General features: G+C 40.1%; 1 protein-coding gene across 1 annotated transcript in view; it reads left to right on the forward strand.

Moving 5' to 3' along the window:
* The window catches only part of BMPER (BMP binding endothelial regulator), a 150765-nt gene that overhangs the window by 105954 nt on the left and 30926 nt on the right, over positions 1-13885 (forward strand). Inside the window, exon 13 of the mRNA XM_065752353.1 lies at positions 76-412. Within this exon, the coding sequence (XP_065608425.1) occupies positions 76-412 (337 nt within the window). The remainder of the gene's footprint in view (positions 1-75; positions 413-13885) is intronic.

Below are 13885 nucleotides of genomic sequence, written 5' to 3' on the forward strand. Positions count from 1 at the left end.
TTATGAACTTCAATTTATTTTTTTCTTTTTCTTTTTTGAAACTGTGTCTCTTTGTCTCATCTCTTTCTTTGTTAGGCCTGGAAATCTCATGGGACGGAGACAGTTTTGTGGAAGTCATGGCTGCACCACATCTGAAGGGCAGGCTCTGTGGCCTGTGTGGTAACTACAATGGGCACAAGCGAGATGACCTGATTGGGGGGGATGGGAATTTTAAGTTTGACGTGGACGACTTTGCTGAATCGTGGCGTGTGGAGTCTAATGAGTTCTGCAGTCGCCCGCAGAGGAAACCTGTGCCTGAGCTCTGCCATGGGACTGTCAGGGTGAAACTCCGGGCTCACCGAGAATGCCAGAAGCTCAAAGCCTGGGATTTTCAGAGCTGTCATTCGACGGTGGATTACACAACTTTTTACCGGTAAGTGGGGCTTGCTGAAGAGAGGGAATAAAAATTACTGTGTGAGAAAAAAAGTACACAAAATTTGCCCAATTTCAGTAATTTCAGTGCATGTTTTGAGCTGCTTTGCAAAGAACTAGTGAACAGGCTTACACTTATGCCTGCAGTTATGTTATAAAACATTTTTCTGACACAGGGATCAGAAAATGACAGTCCTAAGCTAATAATACAAACTGGAGCAGCTAACAGGGAGAAAGGCAGACTTATGACCACTTTGAGAACAAAAAAAGTGCTTTTGGTGACTGAGAAAAGGGGAAAAGTAACAAAAGACTTCAAAACATTTCAGTAAGCTCCTTCTAATTTCAAAGTCAGCTATAAAGCTTAGGCTGACTGTAATTGCTGTTGCTTGTGGTCCGGGAATTCTTCCTGAGAAGGTTTTGAAAATCGCTTAATTAAAGCAGAGATATCGAGTACTGCTTCATCCTCTTAGATGGTGTAGTTTGTGGGTGTGAAAATTTGAAAGGACAGAGATAACAAAATGTTCATTCCATGCCCATCTTGCCATAGAAGCAAACGAAGACAGAAAAGGATCCAGAAGCCTTGTCTGAGTGAACTATTTAAGAGTTTTTATTTTTAAAATGTTTCCAGTCTAAACCACAGATACATCATTTCTGTTCTTTAATTGGCATGAGTTTATTTGCCCCTCACTCAGTAAATAAAATTGGCTTTTCATTTGATTGCCTGACATAAAAGATAAAAGCAAGCCGAGTCACAGTTGTGTGATGACGGATGGAGCTGCCTGCTCTCTGTGCTCCCAGCTTTCCCCACTCACACACATCTGCTCAACTATTGAGCTTATTAGGAAAAGCTTTCTAAAATGATTCCATTTCCCTCATGAATTGCCTTTCCTCTTCTTTTATAACGAGGCAGAAAGACTTTTATCTACTCTAGCAGAATACTGCTGAGTACCAGGAAATGCTGAAAGAAATCACGCAATTTGTGTTTCTGCATTTAGCTTCCTATAGAATATCCCAGCTTAGCAGCCCAGCAAAAAGTAATAATTATACAGTGGGTAGGCTGTAATACTTTGTCTTTTCCAATGGCTGGGGACACAGCAGAGGCCGCTAGAGATGCTAACACATGTACAGAGAGTCTGTTGGATGCATTTCAGCAGCATTCCCATCTCACTTCCATCGTTCTCTGAAGGTAAGTGATGACAATACAAATGGAAAACAGGCATATAGAGATTTGTTTCATTTTGCAGTTGATTTTTTTTGTCCCTTTTTAAAAGTAGTTTGTGATTGATTTACTGCAATACACTTCCTGACACTACAGTGGAAAATGATTTATATATTGGCTAAAGCAGACAGAAAAAAAAATCTTGCACATGAGAATTACCATTAAGCATTTCTGTTCCTTTACAATATTGTCTCCTGTCCTGGAAAGACAATGGCATCAAGCAAGTATTTGATTAGATTATGTCCTTTTGGAGAAAAGCTTATTTTTCTCTTAGGAGAATTTACATTGAAAGGACCATCATATCCTGTCAGAAGTGGCTGTTCGTTTGCTTCTATTTAGATCTCACTGGTTATTAGAATGTTCAGATGCAAATATGGGAGTCACAGATAAAATATAAGTCAGAAGGAAATGAAGAGCTTTAGTAGGATGTTGCTGCTTGTTAGAAACTGACAAAGTTGTAACAACCATTTTTGGCCATTTTTTGTACTAGGGAATTACTCCAAGTAGGTTGACATTTGGAGCTTTTTATTAGAAATATTTACACATATAAATATATATGTGTGTTCACATATATAATGTGAGTACTTATGGGAGCTGCATTTTTCCTGAATGTTTTTCAGAGACACCATGGTTGGTTTAACTAAATTTTTCCAATTATTTTTTCATTATGAACAAGCTTCTGGTAACAAAAGCATTGAAGAAAGTAGAATGTTGCTGTCAGGTTTTTTTCAGGTTTCTGTTTTTCTTCTCTCTGATTGGGATAAGTTCTCAGTTTTTGCTCTCCAACATATTATGGATTTTTTTCCATTTAAAATCCTGCATTCTCGAAGAATTATTTTTTATTGGTCTTTCTTGCCTATATTATCAACATTGCCTCATTTTCACTGTGCTGCTCTTCTAGTGACCTGCTGCTAGTAAGAATTCTCAGAAATAGAAATAAACTCAGCAGGAACCTGACAAACTAGGGTGTGTTTTCTCCAAATACCAAAAAAAGCAGCGAACAATACATTGCAAACATTTGTCTGACACTGTGTTACTGATGAAATTTCTGTGAAGACATCTCAAATTCATTTGAAGTCTCATTCTTTTTACAGCTGTAGTTTCTCCTTTTGTTAGCCATCCAAAAAACATATACAGCAAGACTGCCTCAGTTGTTAGGTGAAAAGGATATGGTTAATGTTTGAAAGTGTAAAGATCTTGTTGCATGGTTGTGGGGTTAAGAACAACTAAGTGCTGAGTTTGACCTTGATAGATTTTTGACGTCTCATGAGAAATGGTTCTGCACCTTACCCTTCACCTTTTTTTGATGTTGTAACTTCGGTGACTTGTGTCTCTGTAAAGCGCCTGGAAAAATGAAGCACAATGTAAGACTAAAAGAAAGGATTTTGAAATAGTCCAGACTCTGAACTAACAAACCTAGCATCTAATTTTATACCACTCTTTGTATTGTAACTAGACACGCTTTACAGGCTTCTAATTTTGTTTTGTTGTGTTTTGTTTGAGATTAGTATTCTTTTTGTTTGCTTTTCACACATTGCTCATTGTTCAGTATTGTTAAGCAATGCTCTAAAAATAACACTTAGGGTTGAACTTCACAGATGCAAGTTTAAGTAGGGAAACAATTCTGAAGATTTTGGTAAAGGAGATTTTAGTAAATTCTGTGTGAAGAAGAGATTAAGCAGTGATAGTCATCACCAATACTTCTGATCTATTTTCATAAATATGGATAAGAATCCTGGATTACACCTTGACAAAAAAAAAAAAAAAACATTAGAGAGGGATATTTTGATCATGAATGCAAGATAATTTGCATTCAGACTCCTGAAGCTGCCCTTTAATGTAAGCAGCACTAATAATAAGTGATATCATCTTGTCATGCTGCTCTTAACACAAAAAAACTCACCACATTATCAAGAATCATCATGGTATTGTTTAAGATCTTGAATTAGGATTTAGGGGTTTGGAGGTGTATGGGAACTGTTGAATCACAGCCTGAACCACTGATTGATCACCTGAGGTGAGCACTGAGTCAGCTGCAGGAGCACAGGTGAAGGCAATGCACTGTGTGACCGGAAGGGGTGGAGTCTGGCTCCACCTCTCCCAGACCCCATTTAAGGGCTGACCACCACTGGGGAAGGGTTTCTTGTTGGAGATTCCTCCACTGTGGAGTTCCAGGTGAGCCTTTCCTAATTTGCTGGTTGTCTTTATACCATCTGGATAAGCTGTACAAAAATATACTGTCCCTCTTCGTTGTTTTGTGTGGGTACTATTCTTTCAGGGTATTCACCTTAGGGGGGATTTGAGAAATGAGATCTTACAGTGTTCAGTGAAGTCTTTCCTATGGCTTACCTCATTGTATGTAATTGAGCTGCATAGGAGCAGGGGCATGGAGATGTGAGACGCAAGTGAGGCCAGGGAGCCGTGTGGTGTTGGGGACAAGTTCATGGTATAGCCCATATCTCCTTTGCTCAACCATGGCCAACATCCTTGGAAGTTTCTTTGGGAGACATAGGAGCAGGCAGCACCCAGCAGAGGGTGTAGAGATGGGAGCGATGGAGGTGCAGCAGCACTGCTCTGTACAGAAATCAGTTGGGCTAAAGGAAACAATGTGAAAGGAGTCACAGGGCTAATACCCTTAGTAATATCTGCCCTTATGTATGGGAACTGCTGAATCATGACCTGAACCACTGATTGGTCACTTGAGGTGAGCACCGAGTCAGCCATGGGGCCACAGGTGAAGGTGATGTACCTGTGTAAGTGGAAGGGGTGGAGCCTGGCTCCACCTCTCCCAAACCCCATTTAAGGACTGACCACCACCAGGGAAGGATCTCTTCTCGGAGATCCCTCCCATGTGGAGTCCCCTGTGAGCCTTGACATCCTGAAGGTGAGCCATTTTCTCTTTTGTATTATTTGTATCCTATCTATATAGAACTACTCAAAATATACCATCATCTATACTATATCTTTGTGAAGTACCATCCTTGAGAGTTGTTTACCTCACACCTTATAAGGAGGCTTATTAATAAATTGGTATCAGAGATAGAATTGGAATATGGCGTCAACATGGTATTAGTGTGTCACTCATCTGTAATATGTGTACATGGCAGCTGAGTTCATGGGTAGCTAGCCAAGCATTGCTTAAGGCTCCTACTACTGTCATAAATTTAGGAAAATATTTAATGTCTTGCTTTTGCCATGCAGTAGATTTCTTTACTTGAGATAGGAAAAACTGTGCTCGTGACACGTCTTTTTATTATTCTTACTCTTACAGTTAATTTTTTGTTATGGTTGGTATTATTGTTATATTCCTAATTTTCAGTAGCATACAAAAAAACCCACCTTTTTCTCTCTTGTAGATGTTGTAAGAGGTGTGTTTTTTTGTCTCAAACACCTAAATGTAATCATATTCAATGTTTTATGATGAGCAGTGTTTAACATAGCTTCATGATAAGACAAGAGGAAATGTTTTCCAAGTTGTAGATTTAGATTAGATATTAGGAAAAGGTTTTTAATAAGGGTAGTGAAGCACCAGAGTAGGTTGCCCAGAGAGGTTTTGGGTGTGCCATCCCTGGAGACATTCAAGGTTAGAGTGGACAGGGCTCTAAGTAACCTGATACGGCTGTAGGTGTTCATTGTAGGGAAGCTGGACTAGACAGCCATTAAGGGTGCCTTCCAACTCAAACGACTCTGATTCTGTAATCCATTTACTTGAATCCAAGACATTTGGGAACTGCAAATTAACTCTGCAGTTCTTGTCTTAAATATTCCTTTTGAATGTGCTGATTTTATTCCAGCGTAATGAATTAGTGAGTTTCTTTTTCAGTTAATCACTTAACCTTGCATAGTTAACTTTTCAGACGCTTAATTTTCCTCAAACTTTCCATTTAACTGAAGAAAATGTTACTGTTGTACATAAGTGCATAAATTGCAATGTTGTATAGCCCCTCAGCTCCCTCTTATTAGGTTTGACAGATATGCCATGAATGGCTGCAAAGAACATGTGAACTGCAGCATTACTAAGTTAATTACAAGCTCTATTTAAAAGATGGAGACCAAGGGTTTGAAGCAAAAGTTTTTAGGGCTTTTTTTCCCATTGACAATGATGTCCTACAGCTGTAAAATTCATGTGGTTATGCCTCTATGTTCACTCAGCGGGATAGTGCAAAAGAAATGTCAGCTGAAGAATGACTTCAGAAAGGCCCACTTGTGTTCAAGGAGTGGTTGGAATTAGGGTCTCTGTAGCCTTCTGTTTTCTGCCAAGGGCACATATTGCAAAATCCTCCCTGTAAGGTTTTCTGCTCCTGGCTGTCATGTGGGCACAGCAGCCTCCTGCACTGCTCCAGCTGAAGCCAGGCAGCTCTGAGACTCATGTGGTGCAATTGAAAGGTGGCTACAGCCCTGAATGCTGTTTGGGGTAGTTCCTGCCCCAGCCGCTGTATCTCCACCTCCTGATAGCACAGCTTGCCTTGTGCCCAAGTCAGGGCTAGTAATGCTGGCTCAAAAATCATATTGGTGGTATGAAGCTGTGGATGGTGCCCATGCAGACACCTCTCTTGCTCCTGCTCACCTTTGTGATGAGGTAACAATGCTCCTGCTCGTGTCTGACCTCCTTTCTGAATCTGACTCTAATTCTGAGAACTAACAGCAGTGTAACCACAGAATAGAGGAGCTCAGGTTGAAACAATTTACTCAGCTTCTTGGGCAAATTGTCACTGAGCAGCTGTGCAACCCAGGGAGCTTCTGGTTTGGAAGGAATTGAAAAATATTTGAAATTATAATCGTATTTTTTTAAGCAAATCTTCACCAGGAGTTGAGTTTCCCATGAGCTAGATGCTCCCCTTCTCAGTCTGCTCTGTTCAGTGTTGTTGTAACTTTTCACTATTTGAAGTGATCCCAAGTTTCAGCTGCTTAAGTTATTAAATGTTTAATAACTCAAGTTTTCTGTACAGAAATACTCTGCTTTATGTTGTTCTACTTACACAAGGTGATCTTTTATAGATCTATATTGGAGAAATGTGCCAAGAAATAAACCTGAACATGGGATGGGAGAGCTGGTGTTCCCAAACCTTACAAAAGTACAGGTGCATGAGAACACATTCTCTGCATCTGGCTGGGCTGCTTTGACTTTTGCCCTTATAGGAATTGAAGTTATTCCCACTTGTGAACCTTGCATAATGCCATGGTGAACTTGCTGATGCACAGGTTAGAGGCACCATGACTGAGTTCTGGTTCCTGACACCACTAACAAGTAGGAGAAAACAAACTTTGTGGTGCCTGATGAACTTGGTGATTCCTAGAAGCAAGTATCAAACTTTGCTACTTATATACTGATGATAAAGAGTACTGTGAAAATGCTACTGTATGTATATATAAAACCTATAGATCAACACAGTTCTAAGCCTCTTCCTGTAGTATTTTTCATCTGAATTAGGCAAGAGTTAGTGCAAGCTGCCAGAAAAGTACTGCTTAGTTTTAAGGATTAGAAGCTTGGATTTGGACAAATAGGTTGAGTGGTTAGGAAAGATAAATCTGAACCTAAGCTGAGCTCGATTATCTGCGGATCATGATTCCTCTTCATCTTTCTCCCATACCCCTGCCCCTGGTGAGGTATTTTTCATGTAACCAAGCCCCATCTACTTGTGTCTGTTTAGAAAAAATACCTCAGGAATTTGGGGCTTGAAAACATTCTTCTCTTTGTATCAGTGGTTATTACAGCTGTAAAACATTGAAGCAGTGCCAGAGGATTCACAGATGTCTCCTTTCCTGTTGAGGTATTGGGAACGGGCAGAGGGGAGGAGGAGGGTGGAGAGAGCTCCAAAATCTGACAAGACTGTGGTGTTGGACAGACACTATTCACCTGGGACCATCCATGGCTTGCTTCCAGCCAAAAAACGCATGCTTCCCCAATGACCCACTTTGAGCTTCCCTATATGGAAATCTAATGATTTTTTATTTTTTTTAACAAGGAAATATTTTTATAGGAAGACCAGATGAAGCAACATACTATTCTGTGATTAAAACTCAGGGAATTTTCCTTTGCTGCAAAGGATGGCATGTCTGGAATGTGTCTGTTTTTCTTACTAATTACATGATCACAGCCCTACCTGATGCTGTCTCTTTACACTGAAAGATATTTTTTTCTACTGCTTGCAAGTGTAATATGAGGCTTTTTTTCTGCTCTTTGCCAGGAAAGGGCTCAATTTATGATTATCGTGCATGCAGATATATAGAGGCTTATTACAAAAACCTGCTTCTGCCTAGTAAAACTTAATTTGTCTGTGGTTTATTACTCGTCTCAATGAAATTCAAGTCAGGTGTTTCATAACAAAATATTGTCTTCTGCTTTGCCCTCTGTCTGACAGATGTAAGACTCTCTGTGAAAGTGTAAGGTCAATTTGACTATGACAGAAGTGATTGTAAAGTATGGTAGGGAAGGCAGGGAGAGGGGTAGAGACCTAACAGAACAAGTAGGGTGCCATAAATGCACTTCTTATTTGCCAGTATGGAAAGCATTTGCAGAAAAGGTTGTTCCTGGATTGCTTTTAAAATAAGTTAGGCTTTTTTTTTAATTTGGATTTAATTTTTTTAGTTCATTGATTTTTTTTTTTTTTTGGTCCACTGTGCCCTGGAGTTGTGGGATAAAATCCTGGTTCATTGAAGGCCATGGGAACTTCGCTATATTTGAAGGAAATGATTTCATCATTATGACTGTCCCTGACCTATCCAGGTTTAGTACACAGGTCTGTGCATCATTAGTCCTGTGCTACTAATGCACTGTGCATTAGTAGTCTTTCTGCCATTTTCTGTACCACAGATTAAGCTGGTTCAGAGACAGAAGATTTTGTCTACTCCAATAATGAAAGAAAGTGAAATGTATCCAGACTGGGGAACCCAGATCCTGTCTGCCTGTCACTTTTTAGTTGAGTCAGATCTAAGAGGTGGCTTTGTGAATAAGGCAATATAATTTGGCTGGCCATGCACAACTTTCTCACTAATCTGAAGTCACTTGTATTTCTTTCTTCTCGGCTCTGAGGTGTTGTATGGGAACTGTTGAATTGCAGCCTGAACCACAGATTGATCACCTGAGGTGAGCACTGAGTCAGCTGCAGGAGCACAGGTGAAGGCAATGCACCTGTGTGACCGGAAAGGGTGGAGTCTGGCTCCACCTCTCCCAGACCCCATTTAAGGGCTGACCACCACTGGGGAAGGGTTTCTTGTTGGAGATTCCTCCACTGTGGAGTTCCAGGTGAGCCTTTCCTAATTTGCTGGTTGTCTTTATACCATCTGGATAAGCCATACAAAAATATGCTGTCCACCTTCATTATTTTGTGTGGGTACTATTCTTTCAGGGTATTCACCCTTCATGTTTTCATAGAAGTATTCTAAAACTCTTGGTACTACCATCCCTTGCATTTTTCAAAGCTAATGTGATAGGCTTTTAAACACATCCCAGGCCTAGCTTCTATAATGCAGAGCTGCCCATCCCCAAAGTCCTTATTAGAACTGCAGTCTTAAAGTGCCATTATATCAGTAAGCATGAGTGTGCACTCCAACTATTACTTTTTGGCAAAACACAAGCACATCCCTGTTGTGTAAATTATTTTTTGAAAAGGCCCTTTCACTTCTTGGAAAATATCCCTGATGTCTCAGTAATATAATTCAATGCATGATTTTTTTTAAAAGAAGAGCAGGTGTGGGGAGGAACAGAGTGGTATCCTCCCTTGTGAAACTGTTTTAAAAGACTCCACCTGTCAGTAAGTGCAACTTGATCCACTCCCAAAGTGAAAATACTTGTTATTCTGAAGTATTCTTCTTAACTGCAAAAATAAATTTTGTTTTTTGGAAGGATGCTATTTAGATAAGCTGTCAGCATCCTTACAGTATATTCTGTGCCTCTCTCAGATTCTGTAGAATTTTAACTACAGCTGCTACAGAGTCCAAGACCTCTGTTCGATCTTATTTTAATTAGCTTCTAGGACATGTTCACAGCAAGGCTTTCTTTGCTAGCTTTTCTTATTATTATTTAATTTTAGCTTTTTATGTTTTAATTTATTGCGGTATTGATTTTAAATAAAATACAAAGATGCTATTTCTATCAATAAATAATTCAGGAAACTAACCAATCCCATCTCATATTCTGCCTTGGGCTGAAGCTTGTAATTGTTGCAAGGAAGAGGAAACACACCCATACTGTAGCTGGCCAACTGTGCCATGTCATTTATGGTGGAGAAATTCCTTTCAGGCCCTTGAGATGATCAGTTTACAGCTCATAGCATGAAATTTTAATTACCTTTCTTTTAACATGCATAACTGCAAAGCTACTATATTTCAGCTCCTATTTTAAGCCACCTGCAGTATATCCTGCCTAATTAGACACACAGAAAAGATGAACGAGAGTGTTTATAAGCAGGCAAATGAGATGAATTTGTGGGAAACGTTTTAAAAATAAGCTTAACCTAATCCTCCTGTTATTCTTATGAGTTCATTTATGCTTCTGGCAGGATAACCAGACAAAGCAGGACATGAGCTGTGACCAGCACAAAAAAAAACTCTTAGAGAAAAAGTTTGCCTTAGAAAGGTTTTGACAGCCCAGAGCAGCTTATCCTGTCTGCTTTTACTGTGGTGAACTGACTTGCCACTTGTGAGGGAGTTGTTCTGGAGGCTTTAAATGGGCTAGTCTGAGCTGCAAGCTTTCTGGTGGTATTTTTTAGCAGAGAAAGCTGTTCCCAGTCTTAGAGATCAATCTATCACAACATATCAAAATATATTGTGAGATTTTTAGTAGGCACCTGTGGCAAAAACAATTTGTAATGATGATCTCTGTCCCTCCCTGTAAGCACTCAGTATCACAGAACAGTTGAGGTGGGAAGGGACCTCTGTGTCCATCTGGTCCATCCTGGGCTCCAGTGCCTGCAGTAGGATGCTCAGGCCCATGTCCAGACACTTTTGGAGAAGTCCAAGAATGAAATTCTGCAGCCTCCGAGCAACCTATGCCAGTGCTGCATCACCCATACAGCACAGAAATACTTCCTAGTGTTCATGTATTCCAGTTCATGCCTATTGCCTCTTTAATTGCCTTGCACAGCTCAAGGGCATTCAGAGGGCCCTTGCTGCTGCCATTCCACCTGCAAAATGTTAGCTCCCTTGACAGCAGAGCATCAGGAGCAAATGCAGATGAGTGCCAGGCACTGGAGTATGATAAGCAGACACAGCCTGTTTCACCACAAGCACGCAACTGTTGCTGATGAGGTCTTGGGATGCTCAGATCTTAACACCAGAGTTATTGTATTCAAGAAAATCTCAGCAGTGCATTAAAGGAAAGACTTGTAGGAAATAAAACAAGAATGTGTGGAGGCAGTTGTACTTATACAGGAATGCATATTTACACATCTTGAGTATTTACCATCAGAATAACTAATGTTCTGATTAGTTGCATAATGTAAACTGCATGCACATGTGTTTGTTTCAGGTTCCCTTTTAAACTATTGAGCAGCTTTTAAACTATTGAGATGTGATTTAGAAATGTGTATGCACAGCTCAGCTATCGTTATCTGTGCCTCTAGTGGACTCATCAGAGCAGCCTTTTGCTAACATGTTGGAGCAGGGGAGGAACTAAAAAGGAACTCCCCTATGAAGACCGGCTGAGGGAGCTGGGCTTGTTCAGCCTGGAGAAAAGAAGGCTGCAGGGTGACCTCATTGCAGCCTTTCAGTACCTATAGGGTTCTGAAAGGGTACTATAAACAGGAGGGGAGTCAACTCTTTGAAAGGGTAGATAACAGCAGTACAAGGGGTTTTAAGTTGAGGGAGGGAAGATTTAAGTTGGATGTCAGGAGGAAGCTCTTTCTATGAGAGTGGTGTGGTGCTGGGAGCTTGGTGGCCCTGCCTGTGGCAGGGGTGTTGGAGATTCATGATCCTTGAGGTCCCTGCAACCCAGGCCATTCTGTGATTCTCTAAAATGCCACCAGTTTTGAAATGTGCAGCAAATGATCCCTTCCTCATCCAAAAGGAGTGAGAGGGCTCTGTGTATGTGAGAGCAGGTGCAGTGATTTCACATCTTCATCTTAATATAAAGAGGATGAAAACTTTTAAGTCTCTCCCCAGCTCTCCCACTTAAGACAGTTGAAATTAAAATTGGTGGGGAATGTGCTGAGGTTACTGAAGGGAGTTGGAACTATGTTTTCTTGTATTCCTGGGTACTCCTATAACTAACATTCTGCTTATAAAATATTCCTAAAACATAAAAGCTAAAATACATTCAGCTTGTGGAAATTAATAACAAGTCATTTCTCCTATGATCAGTCCAGAGGAAACTCTCGTAAGCGTTAAGGTATTCAGACAGCTGATTTTTGTACATCAGTTCTGAAGTGAGGTATGTAGTTTACAGTGAGTGAGTGTTTAAGGTTATGTACTCTATGAGTATATGAAATAAGAGGCTGTTGAGGATGGTGGATACCATGGAAGCAAGGAAGAAGTTTACAAAGTTCATTTCCTAAGTGCTCCTTCTTAGCACTTTATATTTTCAAATTGCAGTGTAAACATTTAATTCTCACTGCACCTTGGTTTAAAGTTGTTGAAATGAAGAAAGAGTCCTTTGCTGTACAGGAAGCCAAGAGTAGATTTGAGATTAAAATCTGAAAGTGGCTGGTTCTGTGCCTGAAGCTCAAGTCCTTCTGATGTATATAAGTGGTTTCACATGCACAAAAAGTGTACTGTCATATTCTGGTTCAAGTGCACGTTCTTTTAAAACTTCCAGGAGAAAGTATTGCTGCTTTTTAAGGAACTAGATCTCTGCTCTTTAAGGCACAGCTAGTAAGTAGTATGTTTTACATTACACATGCAGTAAGATAGCTATGCAAATAAAAACCTAATAAAAGATCTAAACTTAATAATGGACTGAGGCATGGAATATAGAAGGCTTGCTTATGTAACAGAAGGTGTCAATATATAAGAAAATAAACATACCCTGTTTTCTGGAATCAAGATCCATGCTGAGGTTTGGAAGTCTGCTTTGTTCTTCTGCTCACCTGTCTGCCTACACAGTTCTGTGTTGTACAATTGGCAACTTGCTGGCAATATGGGGAAGGACCACCAAAATATCAGTTGAAGGTCATATGGTAATCAGAAAAATTACAAGGTCTGACAAACAGGTGATTATTTCATCTGCCATTGGTTTTGTAAACATGACTTCAGATTCTATGTATTAATTAGACTGTATTTAGACAACATTTGAAATACGCAGTTCTTACCATCTGAACCATGATCCTTCAGTTTACAGAAGTCTCTTCGCTGCGAACATTAACAGCAAATCTCTAATTTAAACAAACAAAACACCCACAAGCACAAAATTGAAATACAGTACAGAAGCATTTCAGCCCAGTAATAATGAGCCACCTGGTTTGTCTTCCAGCTCTCATTTCACTCACCTGCACTGATCTCTGGATGGTTTATCTCTCTGGTTACTTTGATCTCTACAAAGTAGTCTTTTTAAGCTGGTGTTTCATCCACTCCCTCCATGTGAGGAAAGCAGATAGCAGTCACCTGTGACAAGCATATTTGTGTGGCTTGGCTAGATCACACAAAACATAATGGCACAGACACAATGGGAGGACAACCTTCTCTGGCAAGGTAGTGTCTCGTAAGACCATACTCTCTCCCAAGATCTCTAGACTGCTATCTGAGCTGACGTAATCTATTCCATAATTTCAGCCTGTGTTATGAGGTAGCCAGGCCAGGATTCCCATCTGGTTTTTGAGGCTAGGAATTCACTTTGCGTGTTTCTCTTATCAGCTGCATACAAACTGTGCTGTCTCATAGTCCGGATTTTTTCCTTCACCTGTCTCTTTTGTCTCTCAATGCTATTCATATGCTTTCTTTCCAAATGATAAAGTACTTGGCCAGGAGTGCTTTCTAGTTATGGAATAGCACAGAGATTTCTCTTGACATTCCCTGTATTTGGAAGCTGCAGTTTTATGTGAGCACGAGAAATTTAACAATAGGACTGGAATTAATAACTCTTGCAACATAAAAAGATGCTATTTATTATCTTCACTGTCCTCACTATCCTTGGAGCAGATGCAGACACTGGGTTCAAAGTCGTACCCAAAGTTAAAGATCCTGTGTACATGCTCAAAGAGTTGTTGGTGGAATATGTTTTAGTTCCATAACTGTGATGAGTCTGATAGACAGTGGTCTACGCAGAATGCTTAAAAGCTTTTCCATATGAGTAGGAAGTCAGGAATTGACAAATTTCCTCAG

This window comes from Cyrtonyx montezumae, unplaced genomic scaffold, assembly GCF_038088225.1.
Source record: "Cyrtonyx montezumae isolate F1298 unplaced genomic scaffold, pur_monq_1.0 scaffold_8, whole genome shotgun sequence".
In the NCBI taxonomy this organism is placed as follows: Eukaryota; Metazoa; Chordata; class Aves; order Galliformes; family Odontophoridae; genus Cyrtonyx; species Cyrtonyx montezumae.